The sequence below is a fragment of the Equus asinus genome, chromosome 30, assembly GCF_041296235.1.
Source record: "Equus asinus isolate D_3611 breed Donkey chromosome 30, EquAss-T2T_v2, whole genome shotgun sequence".
In the NCBI taxonomy this organism is placed as follows: Eukaryota; Metazoa; Chordata; class Mammalia; order Perissodactyla; family Equidae; genus Equus; species Equus asinus.
This window is the reverse complement of record NC_091819.1, coordinates 10,791,122-10,811,404: the sequence shown is the minus strand read 5'-3', so window position 1 is coordinate 10,811,404 and position 20,283 is coordinate 10,791,122. Positions and strand designations below refer to the sequence as shown.

Sequence of the window (20,283 nt, the reverse complement as noted above, 5' to 3'; positions counted from 1 at the left end):
ATAGATGTTTCTACAAGGAAGATATACAAATGGATCAATAGACATATGAAAGATGCTCAATGATGTCGTCAGGAAAATGCAAGTCAAAGTCACAATGAGATATCACTTCACTACCCACTAGCATGGCTAGAATCAAAGAGCCAGATAGCAAGTTTTGGCAACTAGGGGAGAAATCCGAATCCTTATACATTACAGTGGGAAAGTAAAATGGTGCGTGGCTTTGGAAACCATCTGGAAGTTCGTGAAACAGTTAAACAGAATTACCACATGACCTAATAATTCAACTTCTAGGTACATATCCAAGAGAAATGCAAACATACGTCCACACAAAAACTTGTACACAAATGTTTATAGCAGGATTATTCATAGTAGCCAAAATGTGGAAACACCCCAAGTGTCCGTCAACAGCTGAATGGATAAACCATGTGTTATATCCATACAATGGAATCTTATTAATTCAATAACTAATAATTCATGTTATTAATCAGTAAAAGGTACTGACTCATGCAAGAACTTGGATGAACCTTGAAAACATTATGCCATGTGAAAGAGGGCAGTAACAAAAGTCCACGTATTATATATTATTCATATGAAAATCCAAAATAGGGATCTATAGAGACAGAAAGCAGATTAGTGGTTACCTAGGCCTGAGTGTGGGTGGGTGGGGATAGCAGAATTATAGCTAGAGGGTCTTGGGTTTTTTGGTAAGGTGATGGAAATGTTTTAATTTCTCTGTGGTGATGATGGCACATATCTATGAATACACTAAAAAACATTGAATCAGACAGTTTAAATATGTGAATTGTATGGTATATGAATTATATCTCAATAACTCTGTTTTGAAAATGAACATTAAGTGTCAGTTTACATAAGATCACACCACATGGTAGTATAATGCAGTTGTATGTTTTCAGTGTAACACACTAAATTGCGAAAAATGTCGAGGAAAAGTTATAACCTCTATTTCCCGAATGTGACCCTATTTGTAATATCATTCATTCATGTCCTCTTTGAAAAACAAAAATATGTAAGAAATGAATCAAAGTTCTTCTGATGTTATGAACCAAATATTTGAACTAGTCTTATGAAACATTTTCTATTTTTTCCTTTATACTATATTTTTAAAATGTATTTTAATTTTTTTCAGTAATATTCATATAGGCACCTTGATTTTTACTTCCATACTTTTGGGCAGTTTGAGTTTTGTAAGTCAGATTGGCTTGACTGATTGTGGGGAAACTGGAATTTGAAAGAGTCTCAGTTAAGATTTCAGAGCTCTCTTAACAAATACTGCCAGTCATTACACACACACAAACACAACAATGTAGAGTTAGAGTAGGAGGCAGGGCATGAAGGAAGCTCAAATATGTGCATCCTCTAGTTGGTTTGAGACCTATCTTTAGTTTTCCTGCTCATATCTGCCAGAAGGACGAGTCGAAACATGACTGGTGGGCAGCCATCATGGGCTTAGTGAAACAGGAGAACCCTTTACTGGTGCTACCACTCGACGTTTTCTTTTTCTATACTCCTTTGGAAACCACAAGTTTAATTGATTTGTGGGAAGAAATAGAGTTCAAGAGTTTATTGATTTAAAGCGTAGCTTGTGAGAGTCATTGTTCCAGATCATTGTTTCTACTAAGCAGCTCAGAGTTCTTGTAGAAAGGCCTGACCCCTGACACAATGCTATTGAGTTTTGCCTCCAATCTCTAAACAAAGGTTAAATGACAAGCAAAGATTTGCATTAATTTAGTGATCTAATATTGGTAGCTCTATTGAAACAAAACAAAACAAAATCAAAAGAGCTTTGTTTTCCCGGTTGAAGGCAGGGTGTGTGATCAACAGTTATTATGTTTTTAAAAATGTTATCGAATTGGTTTTCATTAGGCAGATAATGTACTAGGCAATAAACTAGACTTATTTAGATAGGAATATAATAAGAACAATAGGAGTTGGCCCAGTGGTGCAGTGGTTAAGTTCATGTGCTCTGTTTCAGCAACCTGGAGTTCGCAGATTCAGATCCTGAGTGCAGACCTACACACCACTCATCAAGCCATGCTGTGGTGGCATGCCACATAGAAGAGCTAGAAGGACTTACAACTACGATATACAACTATGAACTGGGGCTTTGGCGAGAAAAAGAAAACACACACACCCAAGAGGAAGATTGGCAACAGATGTTAGCTCAGGGCCAATCTTCCTCACCAAAAAGAAAAGTATACCTTTAAAAAGGAAAAAACACTGGTCACAATATACAGAGGGTTACTTTGAAAATCTTGAGGCACTGGTCATATTCAATCTAAGGAAGCTATCTTGGATGTTACTAGAGGAGAAACTGTAGTTAACTTTGCCCAATGTTCCCTTGACAAGAATTTTGCTAGGGGAACCCTGATGCCCTCTCTTAGGCCAACTCCCTCCCACATTCAATACCTTCCAATAAAGATAAAGGAATACCTGATTAGTCATAGTAAAGGATGAGATTACATATGTTCCACTCTGCTCCTGCTGAATACCACTTGGATAGATCCATCAGTGTAGGTATAATATTGTCTACTTCTTCATGGGTTATGCTTATGGGAGCAGGCTCTGCCCATAAGAAAGAGCTAGTTATTTAAGTTTAACTGGGGTAAAACTGTTTTGAAGCCTGTTGTGACAACACTTCTGCATGCTGTCTTGAAATAGGACTTATATTTTAACTTCAATTTTGGTGATTTCTCCAAGTAGTTTTTAACTGGTTCTAAAATCTCTAAGGGGGAAAAAAGATGCATAATATTGGAGCCTATGCACTTCAACAGGAAGCAATGCAAGAAACGTAATGGAGTATAAAATAAAAATCGGATGTGGCTTAATATCTCCAGGAATTCTCTATGATCTTATATGAGAAAAGAAGCTAAAGTAATTCAATATAGTGTTTTGAACTGATGTATACAGTTACCATGGGATAGAGAGGAATAGGAATGAAACAGCAGAGGCTGAAAGCAAGGACTTCCAATTCTAATTAGGATGTAGAATATCACAAGAGATCATCATTCTCACCCTAACGATGAAAGGAACTCAGATAAACTCAAATTCAAGGTTTTTTTTTGTTTCATTGTAAGAGAACAGTAGATGCCGTAAATGAACTAAAAATCCGGAAAATGATTAGCTCTTTCTGGGAGGAAGGGGACACAGGGCTGCTTTCATCCCTGGCAGAGAGGGAAGAAGATAAATCTACCATTTATACTGCAAACAGAAACTGGAAGGAATGAGTAATGGGTGTGTTTGTGCTGATACGATGGATTAAAATACCTGGAAGCCCCAAAGTGAGTACACAGCCACTCAGTGAATTGCAGCCATGGGCCTCCAGTGAGTACATGGATAGGACATGGGAGGCTAGATGCAAAGCAGCAGAGCTGAGAGCAATACTCTCTGAAGCACGTGGGCTTCCCCCAAGTACAAGGCTGTGGCAACCACACGTTTCAGCTGTGCAACAGAACTGAGAGCAACCCTCCAAGGCACCAAGTACAGGACACAACTCGCACAAAGTGGGAAGAACTGTGCGACACCACTGTGGCATTGCAGGCTTTCTCCGGGTACCAGGCATCGACCTTCCAAGTTCAAGCGACAAAGCAGCAAGGAGGAAAGTGATCTTCCGATGTGTAGAAAGCCAGGACAAGACCGGAAAGCAAAGATCATTCTACAGGATCCCGAGAGATTGGTAGCCAAACCTTTAAGCAGAAAGAGGTTTCCCATGATTCAGAAAGTAGGCAGGTGGGTTGTAAAGGATGTGGCAATGTGAATCTCACTCTTTGCCAGATTCTAAGTCCTTTTAAAGAAAAGTACTGATGCTGCCGTCAAACTATTTTAAGCCAGAAGTCAATAAATGAAGTTAAATTTTCAAGAAAGCACAGGTCTGCCTCAATTCCACATTAGATTGACTCAGTCACACATAACAGAAGCCTAATAGAGAAAGAGGTATGCTTATTTTCAGAAGAAATATTATTTACTTCAGTGTCTTTTTTTCTGGGTTTGGTGTTGGTTTTGCGTTTTCATTTTTCTTTTACACAGAATGCTTGGCAATAACAATGAGATCTCAATGAATCCAATGAGCAACACAGGAAATAGTCAACGGAAGCAGACTCAGATATGAATAAGAGGGTGAAATCACCAGACAGGAATTTTAATATAATGATAACATCTATGTTAAAATACCTAGTAGAAATGTTAGACAATATGCACAAACAAATAGGAAATTTCAGAAAAGAGAAACTATACAAAATAAAAAATATAAATGGTAGAAATGAAAACTATTATATCATAAATGAAGAACTTATTTGACTGGCTTTACATTAGACTGGACAAATAAGGAAGAAAAGTGAATGAACTAAAATCATTAGAAATTAATCACACTGTAAAGCATATAGAAAAAGAGCAGCAATGCGAAACAGATAGGACACGATTTTAAGGACGATATCAAAGAGTCTGTCATCAGAGTCCCAGAAAAGTTCCAGAAATATGAATAGGAAGAAAACCACACCAAGGCATATTGCAGTCAATCTTCCGAAAGTCCAAAATAAAGAGAAAATCTTAAAATCGGCCAGGGGAAGTGAAGCATTACATTCAAGAGAGAAATTACAGTAATGATGGCGAACTACTCATCAGAAAGAAATGGAGGTCAGAAGACAATAGCATGTTAGAGAGAGAGATGACAGACTGATGGATGGTATATACATACATGGATGGGTACACATATTTTGTACATGTTTATTTAAAGTAGAATAATGAAAATGTTAAAATGATTATTAACAATTTTATTTTAAGTAATTTTTGTGGTTTCGGTATACAGGGCTTTTGTCAAATTTATCACTAATACTTTAAATATCAAATACTAATAAATGGTATCCATTTTAATTTCAACTTCTGATTATCTATTGCTAGTATATAGAAATACACCTGGTTTTATAAATTAATCTTCTATCCTGCAACTGATAAATCTCCTTTTCATTCCTTGTACCTTTTAAAAAGTTTCCATTGGATTTTCTACAGACACTCACGTCTTCTGTGAATAAGGAGAGTTGTATTTCTTTCTTTCAAATCGGAATGCTTGATTTCTTTTTATTACTTTACTGCACTGGCTAGAACCCATAGAACAATGTTTACTACTGGAATGTTTAGTACTGTTCTAGCACAATAAAAGTCGTGATAGCAGAAATCCTTGTCTTGTTCCTGAAATTAAGGAGAACGCATTTGCTATTTCACCAATGAGAATGATGTTAGCTATAGGTTTTTCAAATACACTTTAGCAAGCTGAGGACGTTCCTTCCTCTTTCTAGTTTGCTGAAACTGTTTTTTTTCTTTTATCAGAAACATCTCAGAATTTTTCCTAAAGAATTTTCTGCATCTCTTGAGAAGATTCTTTCTGTCTATCTTTTTATTTATCTATCTATGTCTATCTATCATCTGTATCTATATTTGCTTTGTTGATATAATAAATTACATTGGTTGATTTTTTAATGTTACTAAACTTTAATTTCTGGGATAAATCCCAAGTAGACATGATGTGTAATCCCTTTGATGTATTGTTGGGCTCAAACTGCTTAAAGTTTGTTAAGAATATTTGCATCTAGGGGCTGGCCCCGTGGCCGAGTGGTTAAGTTCGCGCGCTCCGCTGCAGGCGGCCCAGTGTTTCGTTAGTTCGAATCCTGGGCGCGGACATGGCACTGCTCATCGGACCACGCTGAGGCAGCGTCCCACATGCCACAACTAGAAGAACCCACAACGAAGAATACACAACTATGTACCGGGGGGCTTTGGGGAGAAAAAGGAAAAAATAAAATCTTTAAAAAAAAAAAAAAGAATATTTGCATCTATATTAATGAGAGTTATCAGTAGTTTTATTTCTATTCCATTTGTGTGTGGTTTTGATAGCAGAGTAATGCTGGATTTAAAGAATGGTTTGGGCATTTTTCAGCTCTCTTGAACATTCTGGAAGAGTTTGTGTAGATTCTTATTATTTATACCTTAAAATTTTTGTTAGAATTCAATAGTAAAGCCATCTTGGCCAGGAGTTTTCTTTGCAGGAAACATCTTTTCTTTTTCTGCTTTTCCTCCCCAAATCCCTCCAATATATACTTGCATATTTTGGTCACGGGTCCTTCTAGTTGTGACATGTGGGATGTCGCCTCAGCATGGCTTGATCAGAGGTGCCATGTCCAGGATCAGAACCAGAGAAATCCTGGGCCACCGAATTGGAGCGTGCAAACTTAACTACTCGGCCACGGGGCTGGCCCCAGGAAACATTTTTAACTGAACATTAATTTGCCTAATAAATTTAGAACTATTCAGGTTATTTACTTTTGGGTGAGCTTTGGAAATTTGTGTCTTTCAAGGAATGTGTTCACTGGTTTCTAAATTTATAGTCACAAACTTGTTCATGGTATGTCTTGATTAACATTTGGATATCTCTGTAATTTATAGCGATGTTACCTCTCTCATTCCTGATTTTGGTAATTTGTCTATTCACTATTTTGTCTCCTGATAATTCTGGCTATATACTTATCAGTTTTACTGATACACTAAAAGAACCCACAAAAAACCCACAGCTTTTGGTTTCATTTTTTTTTCTCTATTGTTTTTCTGTTTTCTATTTTATTGACTTCCATTTTGATTTTTTTTCTTTCTTCTGATTACTTTGGGTTTCATCATTCATCTTTATCTATAGTTTTTTAAGGGGGACTCTTTAGTTATTGGTTTGTCACTTTTTTCCCCTAATAAAACATCATTTGCTGCAAATTTTCCCCAAGCATTGCTTTACCAATATCTGACAGATTTTGATATGTTGTATTTTCATTATTCCATTAGGTCCAAAATAATTTCTCATACTCTTTTTGATTTCTTCTCTGAGTCATGGGTTATTTAGAAGTGTGTTACTTAGTTTTTAAATATTTGAGGATTGTCTAGATGTCTTTCCATGATTAATACATACTTTGCAAGTCTTGAATGATAGTGTTGTTTCAATCTACTACTACTAGAGAAAGTTGCTAAAATCTCTAACTATAATTATGAATTTCTCACTACTTTTTTCCCTCCTATAATTTTGCTTCACGTATTTTGAACCTCTACTACTGGGGGTATAAATGTTTAGAATTATTATTTCCTCTGGATTAATTGACTAGCTTATCATTATGAAATACTGTCCCTGGTAATATTCTTTTTGAAACATATTTTTCTTATATTAAAACAGCCATGCCAGTAGTACAGTAGCACAGTATATCTACTCCCATTCTTTTACTTTAAACCTATTTTTCAAATTGCAAGTGATTTTCTTGAGGCAAGATTTATAAATTTTCTTGAGGCAAGATCTAATTATATCTTAGATCTTGCTTTTTTTTAAGCCCAATGTGACAATGTGCCTTTTAGATTCTTTATATTTAATGTGATTACCTATAGAGTTAGAGTTCAGTCCATCTACCTGATATTTGTTTTCTATTTTCCCATATATTCTTTCTTCCCTTTTTCTTATTTTTCTGACTTTGGATTAATTTTTAAAATAATTCTATTATATCATCTTTTTGGTCATATCAGCTATAACTCTTTATTTTGCTATTTTAATGATTGCTTTAATGTGCATAGTATACATCTTTATCTTATCAGTCTACCTTCAAATCATATTATACCATTTCATTGATATACAAGAGCCTTACAAGTATATACTTCTGTTTCTCCTTTCCTGAGCTTTATGCTGTTGTTGGCATACTGTTTATTTCTACATATGCTAAAACCCTCACAGTACATTGATTGTAGTTTTGTTTAAAGAATTGATTCTCTTTTAAAGAGACTTAAATAATAATAATAAAAGATATAATTACCCACTTTAGTACTCTTTCAACTTCTCTTTATTTCTTTGTATAGATTCATTTTTCTGACTGGCATCATTTTCTTTCTTGCCTGAAAGACTTCTTATATCATTTCTTTAGTTCAGGTCTGCTGGTGGGAGTCTTGTAGGTTTCAGATATCTGCAAATATATTTTCCTTTGTTTTTGAGACATTTTTGCTAGAAAATGAACTCTAGGTTGCAGAATTTTTTAATATTTAAAAAATCTCACCTCCATTGTTATCGCACTTGCATTGTTTTAAAAAAATCTCTAGTCATCCTTCGCTTTGTTCCTCTGTACCTAATATGGCTCTTTTTTTCTCCCTGACCCCCATACTTCATTAACTCATATCTAAGCCCTTAAAGTCTTAGTCAGCATTATATATGGGTAGAGATGGCTTTTATCCAGGTAAGGAGTTCTTTGATAGTTAATGAAAATTAAGATATTCTCTTTAATATTGGTTTTAAGCAGTTGAATTATGAAATGTCTTGGTGTAATTTTTTTGATGTTTCTCATGCATGGTATTTGTTGTTTCATGGATCTGTGGGTTTTAAATCCTCATCAATTTCAGAAATTGTTTGGCCATTAACTCTCCAAATGTTTTTGTTTTGTTTGTGGCAGAGAGATTCTATGGTGGCCCCCATGACCTCTTCTTTATGCACATTCTTCTACAATCCTCTCCCGTTGAGTGTAGGTAGGACCTGTGACTCGTTTCTAACCACTGAATATGTCAAAAGGGATTGAATGCATGTGATTATGTGATTTCATGTCCATAATTACATTATATAAGATTGTAATGTCTTTTGAGAACTCTCTTCATTGCTGAAGTTGAAGAAAGTAATTAACATGTTGTAAGCTGTCATATGGAGAGGGCCACTGGCAAAGAATTGAGGGTCACCTTCCACCAATAGCCAGCAAGAAACTGGGACCCTCACACTGGCAATGAACTGAATGCTACCAACAACCACGTAAGCCTGGAAATGGATCCTTCCCAAGTTGAAAGTCAAGCGAAAATCCAGCTCTTGTGGACACTCTGATTGGAGAAACTATCTGAGCGATGCCTGGACTTTTGACTCCTCTCAAAAACCTAACATATAATAATGTGTTTTATTTTATGCGTCTAAATTCATGACAATAATGTTGTACGGAAATAGGTATCTAATACATGCTCCCCCCATCCCCATCCTCCTTTGGGGATTCTATTTACACATATTTATGGCTGCATGAAGTTGTCCCAAAGCTCACTGCTCCTTGTTTTCTGCTTTTTTTTTTTTTTTCCTGTGTTTCATTTTAGATAATTCATATATCTATGTCTCAATTTGACTGATCTTTTCCAGTGCCACGTTGTAGGCCTTGAATCTTATCTAGTATATTTTTTCTGTGAAACATTACAGTCTTCATCTCAGTAACTTTGCTCTGAACCTTTTTTATACCTCATGTCTCTACTTATATTTTAGAGAATATGGAATACAGGTAGAATAACCATTTTAGTGTTCTTGTCTGTTAATTCTAACGTCTGTTTTCATTCTGAGTCAGTTTTAATTGGCTGAATGTTCTCTTCATTATGGTTTGTGTTTTCTTCCTTCTTCATTGCCTGGTAATATTGACTGTTTACCATTGTGACTCTTACTTTGTGGGATGTGGGATGTGCTTTTTTGTATTCTTGAGCTTTGTTCTGAGATGCAGTTCTTGGAAATAGTTTGATTCTTTTTGATCTTGGTTTTATAATTTGATAGGTAGGTCCAGAGAAGAACTCAGTCTAAGGCTAATTATTCTTCACCACTGAGGCATGACCTTCGCATGTATTCTATCCAGGAATTATTAGTGTTTCCATTCTGGCTTATGGAAACACTTTCCTAAGTCCTGTGTGACTGCTAGACACTGTTCTCTAATCCTATAATGTGGTTTCGTCCCTGACGTCAGGTAACTTCCTCATATATATCCACTGAACAGGACTCTGAAATACTCGAGGGAAGTTCTCTGGGATGCTCTCTCTATATAGCTTTCTCTTCTTTGGTATTCTAAACAAACTAGAAACACCTGTCTCACTAAACTCTGAGCTCTCTCTTCAACTTATGGAACCTTTTGGTCTCTGCCTGGACTTTTCTCTGGCTGCACCATATCCTAGAAACTCTTTCAAGACAATAACCTGTACCAATCACAGTGCTTACCTCAGCTGTTTCCCAACATCTCTCAAGGATCACTGTCCTTCATTGTCTATTGTTCAGTGAAAACCATTGTTTTTATATTTCTTATCTTTTTCTTTTGATTCTCAGGTGAGAAGGTGAATCCACTCCCTGTGACTCCATCTTGGTTAGAGCAGATGTCTGTCTATTCAGAGATTTTTAATTTTATTTAATATTATTTACTGTGCTTGATTTTATTTTTTTCAGACATTTGTGTTTCAAATATTCTTTGTAAAGAGAAAAGATAATAATTTACTCAGTACTCATACTACAGAAAATAAATATAAATAATTTATCACAAGAAAGATAAATGCAAGATGCGTTTTCTTTGAAGACAGAATGACAGTTGAAATCTGAGGGAGCAGAAAACAATAAAATATGAAGTACTCAAAGGATATAGCTTCTGTTACAGGAAACAACCCCTTAAATCAGAAAAAGAAGAGTGGAATAAAACAGATGCTGAAAAATATCACAAATTGATGTTTTTAATTTTCTCCTGATTTGTATAGTCAAGATTTAATCTATATAGTAAAGTTTAACTTTATTTTACTAATTTGCCATTTGTTAGCCACTATGTATAAGCTATTTTGACTAAAAAATAAAAAATAAAAACGGATTTTGCTTTTGCCATCCAGCAAATTAGGACCGTTTACCAAAGGAAGAGAAAGCACAACATAAGGAAATAAATATCCATAACACAAACTGAAAACTTATTATCAAGAATATGAAAGTTCAGAATATTAAATAATATGATTCTTAATTATTCTGGAAATTTTTGCTTTATGAATTTAATAATGATGCTAAATTTTCATGTACTAATTGTTCTGGATTGATATGTAATTTCTTTATGCTAAAAAAATTAGGGGCAGGTACATATGTTTACATGATAAAATTCAGGTAAATTTTTGGTCAGTTCGATTAAAATTGTCCAACTTATTAAACATACTAAGTTAAATGTACAACTTGTACTAAGTAATTGGACATTTAAATTTGTGTGTGAGTAAAAAAATATTCTTTGAAAACCCTAAGAGAGTTTGCTGTTTAAAAGAGAATCCTTCCTGAAAATGAAACTAATATATGAAGTCAAACCTCTAATTATTATGAACGGTTTACATGCCAATTTTCTTATCTTGGCTCTTCTTAAAGTAAGTTATTCATTAACACATAGAAGTAAAATAAAAATAATTGAGAGGTTTTACTGATTTTATTCTGAAACAGTGAATAATTTACATGTAAAAATGTTTCTTGGAAAATTTTTATCAGGTCTAATTTTTATAAATAGCTTTTAAATTTTTAATATAACGTATTTACATAATCTCAGAAATGTTGATCTAAAGTTGTGCAGCATCTTTTTAACATCACCTGAAACACTTTTAAATGCAGCCCTGAAATATTATTTGAAGATGGCGTTTTTAGCTGGAATATTGACCTTTAAGTTTAATGTAATTTTTCTGCTTTTTCCTAAATTTGTTGGAAAAAATTCTAAACATTATAATTTTAAAAATCTATCTGGTATTTTTATATATCAGAAAAATGCCAGAAATACAGTAAATATATCACTATTTATTTTAGGAAAACAATAATAACTTAGCTCTTTTAAATTTTTTCACAGTGTTTGATAAAAAACATTTAATTTTACTCACTACATGTAATCTGATTTTAAAACAAAGCATGAAGGAAATTTTCAAACATTCACATTTCACATCTGGTGATAGATTAAATTTTCCCTAAAATGTGTAATATATTTTGATTTTCACAACATTGTCAATCACATAATATTAAAGTTTATTAGACTATTTAAAAATAAACCTAAAGAATGTATTAGATTGATCTTTTAGATAACTTGCGTCAATTGAATTGAATTTTCTGAAAATAATGGTCAATTCTAGACATTATGCTTGGCATATTATTGCACTAAAAATAATATTGAGAAATAATATTTGATATGAATGCCATTAATTGGAATAGCATAGCAGTCAATTAAGCTACATGGGCATGTGAGCAGTTCATTTTTATATTGACAGATGTGTTAATGAGCTGCAGTCGACACTAACATTCATAGTTATAAGAGATAAAAACAACAAATTGTTCTTCCATTTTCTAGAAACTGGCTCATAATTAACATTATTTGTCCAACTCTTTTGTGTTTTTGCAAGAATTATCATGATAAAAAGCAGGCTTGATTTTACAGATTTAATTATATTTTTGCTGTTATCTGATAACGATCTCACTTGACTTTGTTTTTTATCAAGAACGTCTCCTAAATTCTGTAAATCCAGGGACAACTTCATGAAACATTTGTTCAAGAAATTAAATGCCTACTACACGGCACTTAAAACACAAATCAAAGACGTTGTGGATCTTCCTATTCTCAGTTTGGATCTTTAAAATATAAAAATAATGTATTGAACATCTAAGGATTTACTAGAGTTAAGCTCTTGATTTCAAATATAGTAGAAAAGCACTTTGCACTGAATTATTTATTCAAGTATAAAGGATCTCAGTAGTTGAATGCCCTTGATTCTGCCTACACACACTCCCACACCCACCCCGTCAGTCCCTCTTACCCTGTTAACTTACATCTAAGCAATTATGATGTTATAATTGAAGAGAGACCCCTTTTCGCTGTGGAGGGACACATCTGATAACTAGCGAAAATAAAGGATACGCTTCCCAGAAGATGCACAGGCGCATAAAAGCGCGCAGGTAATTCAAGGAGCCTGTAGACCGGCTCCAGTGCGCGTGGACACCACACGCTTCAGCACAGAACATTTCCCTGGAGCTTTCACAATAATCCAGACTGCAGTTGACCCTGGGCTAGAGAATCACCAGCCACTTAACATTACAACTACCCCAGAAGAGAACTCCATTCAGTCCTAAATGAAATCCTGAAGGTCTGATAGTCCTCCCATCTTCCCCATTCCCCGCTACCTCACTCTTGTACTCCCTAAGTACTTCTGTGGCTATATTCTTACCTACATTGTTGGGGAGGGCACATACCTCATTTCCTTTTTTTCCCTCAGTTACAGCATGAGGTGTGTGTACTTCTCTTTACAATCCATCGCTGTATCATTCCCATACTGTTTTCTGTTTCCTCTCCCTGATCGAAAGCCCCACTTCTCCTTTCCATCCCCAACCGTTCTACACTTTAAAATATTCCCGTCATGTGCTCTGGAACACCTTTCCATGGTTAACAGATAATGAGTATTTCCTGGTGCCTTTCAAGATGAGGCTGTCAACGCTCCCACATTCCAGATTGCTCTTTCCTCTTCCCCAGGGGTGCTCTTAGACTACTCACTCAAGTCACTTCTTTGGAGCTCATTTCTACCACACAGCTAGAGGATAAGCTTCATGAAGCCTTACCGTTCCCAGTTGTACCACAGGGATCTAAGAACAATACCTGTGTACAACAGTCTGCACCATTAAAACGTGGATGTTTTGTGATACATACTTCTCTTGTGGGAGAAGAGAGTAGCTTCAAATATCCATTAAGTTTGCCCATGAACTGTGAATGAATATTTCTTACCATGAGTATAAAAAACTCCATTGTATAATTCTACTTGGTACTGAGAAAAAAATCAATAGCCATATAATAAACACACTTACAGCAATGATGTCTTCTATTAGAAAATACACTTCAAGTTACGGTGTATATCATTGAAATTGATTTCTGAAAAAGTCTATTTCTCCTCAACAATCTCAAGCTAACTATCTCTAACAATATCCTACCTTACAATATTTTTAAGTTAACTAAAACATCTGCACTCATGCTGGCTACATTTTTATCTATACTGCATAAATACTATTTATATACTTGGTTACTCAATATAATGCAAGTCCTACAGTCAGAAGTAGACTCATGATAATTGTGTGGTTTATACTTACAGAAGTCTTTTTGCCCAGTTTCATCTACCAGCAACACTGAAGATGGTTGGTATTGTTTGGGTAACCCCTAAGCTAAAACTATTTCTATATCACTTTTTTTCTCTCTCTTGTACATCTTGCACAAAAGATATATATTGGGATAATTTTTCCTAGCATTCCCCAAATAGTGAAATATTAATTTGTCAATTAAGTGAAAAAAATACATTAATTTTAATCTTATAAAGCAATAAAATGACATATTTAATGATCGCATTTTACATTAACTATGAAATGTTACAGTGGAAACACAGAGAAATGTTCTTTACATTTTATTTTGCTCTGGTTAACTTAGTCCAGGATCACACTGTCACACTGTGCCAACTCATTGGTCTATTAGTTTTGCAATGGCCATTGGCCAAATACAGTGCGCGTTGACCTAAACTGCCAGAGGAATATGTCAAAAAATCTATTGTTTTGGAAACCACAGCTTCTCTCTCTCTGTCTCTCTCTCTCCTGTCCTCTTTCTTTCTTTTGAAATTAAAGATACCTTCCTTCTCTCTTTCTCTTTCTCTCAGTTTCCGTAAAGTCCCTCAGTTTTTCTCTTTTTCTCTCTTAGCATATTCAGAGGCAAAGGATTTTAGTGAACACGCAGAGTTTATCCATGAATTCTGGGTTATGGTGTATTTTTACTTCTAGTAACTTATAACCAAATATTTGTACTTGTTAATTGTATCTTAAAAATATTGGGGGTAAATATTCCTTAAACCAAGACCTAATGATTTTTATGTCCTTGACTACTTTGAAGCTAATGAAGCCTTTAATCAGGATAATGTTTTTAATTGCATAAGATTTAGCAAAAAAATCAATGTTATTAAAATAAAGATTTATCAGTGCACACTTTGTGAAGGAGTCTGTGTATCTCAGGATAAACTTACACTATTCAAGTGCATTTCAGTTAGCATTCAGACATGAAAAATCTTGACCCGATTGTCAAGTTAAAAAAGTTACATCAAAATACGTACAATTTCATGCTAAATATACTACAAAGCTCAAAGAAAAAGGAAATGTTAAAATATTTTTTAGAACACAATTGTTTAAATCAGTGAGACATGAAAATATAGAGAAATGGATCTTAGAGATAGAAAACATAATGGTATGACCTAATTTTAGGGTAAACTTGTTCCTACCTTTATGGCGGTGGATGCAATTTGAATGTGGTGGAGTCTCCGAAGGGTGCTGTCCCTGTCAATGAAATAGGAAGCGGCTAGTTGATGGAGCGTCTCCAGAGTAACCGAAGAGCTGTTGGTGCTGGAGTCACTTCCTTCAGATCGCTTGCTCAGCTTCCGCTTGTCCACAAAGATTGTGAGTGACTCCTCTCCTGCATTAATAATATTTTATGTTATTCCAGTTTCCACTTCAAATCAATTTTTCAATTATCTGCAAGTGAGGAATCCTCAATTACAGACGTAATGAAACAAAACAGTAATAAACAACAGAAGGGCAAGGAGTTTTACTTTTTTATTTTTCTTGAATATTTCCCATGTGCCCGGAAAAGTACCTGGGATATTGATGGCTATAAATAAAATATTTAATAAATGTTGGGTGGCTGGTTTTTGTGGAACAATTTCTCCAGATTTTATTGACTTTCTCATACAGTTTAGCTTACCTGACATTCATGTGCCCCAAAAGCAAATTAAGATAAGAAAATATACGAAACGAACTTATGTGGGGTACCTAATATAAAATTGTATTTACTCAGAAATGTTTACCACAGATCAGCATGGCAAATGAAAATATGATCAAGTATGTTACTAAATATTAGCAGCTTAATTGTACCTTTGAAATACAGAGAAAACATATATACTCATATATAGTTATGTAAATATATATGTATTAAATTTGGAGGTTTCCTACAGATAGTATTATTTTGAAATATTGTGCATTAATAAGCCCTGTGGAAATCTCTAACCTCTATGGGAGTTTTGGGTCCTGACAATGGATTCTCAAAGGTAAAATTTAAAGTATGTTATAATTAAGTGGCAGTTTTCAATGTTCAAATGTTGACAAAAAAACCAATGTCTGTTAAGTTCAACATTAAGAACTTGCCATCCTTAGACTTACGTATTCTTGGATATTCATCTAGCACATAACTGTCAGACTTGGTGCTTTTCCCCCTCTTTCAGGAACCCATCTGTTCAGGTGGCGTGATGCCCACTTACAAATTGACAAGCCAGTTTTATAAAATACCAAATAAGATTTTCTAGTAGAAAGATAGTTTGCATTTCTTCTCCAAATTAAAATAATACCAGTTTTAAAATGACAGCTTAGGTGACTATCCGATCTTAAGTAAGAGCTCATACTTCTTTGCAAGAGACCGGGTCTACTGAAATCAGAAATAAGATGTCAATAATGTTATTTCTGAAAGCTCATATTCTCAGTTTGTATTTCGACCCCAACATACATACTGGAAATCAAGTAAACTAACTAGAATAGCTGAAGAAAAAGAAAATATCTCTCAGAAATATGAATGAGTGGGTCAAATTATCAAAAGCATTAGGTCCTGTGCATGAGAAACAGCTTTCGTGTGGGAACATCTGAAATCGACAAGGGATTATATACATAAATTACTATAGAAAGAAAGAAACAAAAAATCCCCAACAATTGTTTACCCCCAGAAAGAGAAGATCAACAAGTATGGAAATTTGAGTGAATGTATCTCAGAAAACCAATGAATCTGAGAAAAATTCATCCGTGTGCCAAGTCGTGAGAGAGTACCCAGACAAATATCCTATACGTCCGTATAGAAAGAATAACAGTTCTATGACATTCTAAGACTCATAATGCAGCTCTAAGACATATGCAAGTACTGAATTCATATGCTGAAAACCTAACCCTCTGAAAATGATGGTATTATGATGTGGGGCCTTTGGGAGGTGCTTGGTCATGAGAGCAGAACCCTCATCAATGGAATTAGAGCTTTATGGAAGAGGCTCCAGAGAGATCCCTTGCTCCTTCCGCCATGTGAAAACACAAGGAGAAGCCTGCCACTCGGAAAAGGGCCCTGATCCAACCATGCAAGTGCCCTGTTCTAGGACTTCCAGCTTCCAGAATGATGAGCAATAAATTTTTGCTGTTTGTAAGCTACCCAGTCGGTGGTATTTTGTTAGCAGCCCAAATGGACTAGGACAGCAGGAAACGCATCTTATTAAGTAAGGTTAAAATCAAAATGGCAAGGATATTTTGGTAACTGTAAACAAAAAGAAAGCAAAGTTAATCTTGATAACAGACACTGCAGAATTCAGGCCGAAAATTATTAAAGGAGGAAAAGAAAAACACTATATAGTGCTAAAGACTAAAACTTGTAAAGTTGCTTTAGTGGCAACACTTTTCATAAAACAGAAAATACAGAAGATACAGATTAAAATAGTATGAGAAACACAAATTAAAAATATACTGAGGGGCTGGCCCTGAAGCTTAATGCTTAAGTTCAGCACGCTCCACTTCAGTGGCCCAGGTTCACTGTTTCGGATCCCGGGTGCAGACCTGTGCCACTCATCAGCCATGCTGTGACCACGATCCACTTATAAAGTGGAGGAAGTTGGCATAGATGTTACTCAGGGCTAATGTTCCTCAGCAAGAAAACAAACCAAGAAAACTGATATATAACTTTGCAATTAGGAAAGTTGCCAAAAATACAAAACTTTGATGACTTTGGCAAAGCTGCTGGCAAAGTGGAAGAAAACAAGCCCTCTGATGTATCACTGGGGGTAATGCAAAATGATATAACTAGAGAGAGAAATTTGGCAATAATCAGCAATAACTGATTCAGCAATCGTACTTTTAAGAACGTACCCCAAGGAAACACTGGCTAAAATATGCAAAAGATTTCTCATTGTGGCTTTATTTGTAGTATTTGTAACAGCACAAATGCCTAATCAGTAGGAAAAAACTATGTGACATCCATACAGTTGCATACTGTGCAGTTGTAAGAAAGAAGTGGGGGTGCTTTCTACATCCCAGGATGATCAAAGCAAAGTGGACAAAAGTATGTTTCACAAGTGGCACTTTTTTTAATGAGAAAGGGGAGGACACAAATATGTATGTATTTATTTTTATTGAAAAACAAACAAACAAAACAGAACACTGGAAGGATTAACCAAAAGTTTATATTAATATTTAGCTAAAAGAGAAGGGAGGCAGCAGGATGGAAGAAACACCTGTCAAAGAAAGACTTCTCCAAATATACTTTGTGGTAGTGTTCAAGCACCAGAAACATTAAAGAAAAAGTTTTATTTATTTACAAAAATAAAATTAAGTCAAATAGAAAGAAAAGGAATCTTTAAAAATTGAAAACAGAGGTCTGCGTTACTAATTGCATATGGTTTGTAAAAATAATTAATTTAAGTGACTTAGGAACACAGTTTTTGAATATAAAGCCATTTTTGGAATATATTCTGACGTATAAAGTATAAAGAATCAGAAAACTGCATTCTCCAGCCTAACTGGAAGTAAGAATATTGGTAGTAGTAGCATCATTTTATGTAGTATATATGGTTACCCTTGGGTATATGGACAAGTCTCTCTACTCTGAGATGTTTGAAAATTTTCATTTAAGAAAAAGACATAGGGCATGAGTGATTATGATTCTCATTCTGTGTTTGGCCCATGTTTAAAACATATTTATCCATAATAAAATTTTCTTAAGCAATTAGTAAGTTCCTGACATTATTTTATTTAATTTTTTTGTGTGTGAGGAAGATTGGCCCTGAGCTAACATTTGTTGCCAATCCTCCTCTTTTTGCTTGAGGAAGATTGTCGCTGAGCTAACATCTGTGCCAATCTTCCTCCATTTTATATGGGATGCCACCATAGTATGGCTCGATGAGAAGTGCTGGGTCTGCGCCTAGGATCTGAACCTGCCAACCCTGGGCTGCCAAAGTGGAGTGTGTGAACTTAGCCATTACACCAATGGGCCAGCCCCTCATGACTTTAATATTATGACTAAAATGAGATTCTAGATGATTTGGCAGTTCTCAGATGATTCCATTTAGAAAAATCATCTAAATATCCAAGTTCAGCCTCACTGCATTCCCAATGTTTTCTACAGATTCTTGTATATAGAAGGAAGCATAGCTGCCTATTTTTAAAAATGATATCTAATCTTTTCTTCAATTCAGTAATATATTAAACTCAAAATATCAGATCAACTGATTTATTGGACTTTACTTTTGCCTTCTTGAGATACAGGAAAACTATTTAAATATGTGTAGGGGGTCAGCTTCACTATATCTTTCTTTGTAAAGCGGTGAATTTCCCCCTTACTGGAGGTGTCCAACATTAACTGGAAAACTATATGTCGTTGAGCAGAGGAGATCATTAGAGTACTAGAATGGATACTTTTGCTGGATTATGAGGTATTGGAACAAAGAAAAATGTAGAATTAACTATTGTATTTCAGATGTAAGTGTATCAACTACGAGTGCCAAACAGGTGTGGGTTCTAATGCTGGTTTCTGTTTAGTAACTGAATGATCTTGAATTGTCTAATTTGACTCAGTTTCCTCTTATGTAACATGAGCATAGCATTCCTTCCTCAAAGAGCAGCTACAGGCATGAAACAGGTAATATCTGTAAAGAGTTTAGAATATGCCTATAATACAGGAAGAACTCAAAAGTTGTGAGCATGCTATCATTGTTTTATTCACCACCATTCCTTAGACCTGCATAAAGCAACTCATTCCATATCTGAACAGTTCTAGTAATTTTAGCTCTTTTCTCTTATTTGTGATGAACAGAAAGCTGTCTTTCCACTTCTTTACAAATTCATTAACCGTAGCCCTACAGTGTGCATCCACATACAGAGAATAAATATTTCCCCAAATAGTCCTTAAATACCATAGCCCTCCATATGCCTCCACTCTTCAGGTGAAATATTCCACATCATTAATTTCTCAATAGGACCTCAATTGAGTCATACCTCACTCAAAAAAAGAGGAGAAGCACACGCTTATTTTAAAAAGCAAAGTAAGGGGCCAGCCCTGTGGCCAAGTGGTTAAGTTTGCAGGCTCTGCTGCTGTGGCCGGGGGTTCGCCAGTTCAGTTCCTGGGCTCAGACATACACACTGCTCTTCAAGCCATGCTGTGGTGGTGGCCCACACAGAAGAACTGGAAAGACCTCCAACTATGATATACAACTATGTGCTGGGGTTTTGGGGAGGAAATGAACGAGGAAGATCAGCAACAGATGTTGATTTTAAAAAAACAGGGTCAATCTTAAAAAAAACAAAAAACAAATTAAAACTAATTTGATTTAAGAATATTTTGCAAATGTTAGACTATTCCATCCTGCAGTCGGAAAATGACACATAAGAAGGGATTACTATTT

At 35.1% G+C, this 20,283-nt stretch overlaps 1 protein-coding gene across 4 annotated transcripts in view; it reads right to left on the bottom strand.

The window, feature by feature from the left end:
• Positions 1-20,283, bottom strand: part of BRINP3 (BMP/retinoic acid inducible neural specific 3) — a 393,852-nt gene that overhangs the window by 164,046 nt on the left and 209,523 nt on the right. For all 4 annotated transcript variants that reach the window (XM_070501568.1, XM_070501567.1, XM_070501566.1 and 1 more), the window contains one exon: positions 15,088-15,278. In XM_070501568.1, coding sequence (XP_070357669.1) covers positions 15,088-15,278 — 191 coding nt within the window. The remainder of the gene's footprint in view (positions 1-15,087; positions 15,279-20,283) is intronic.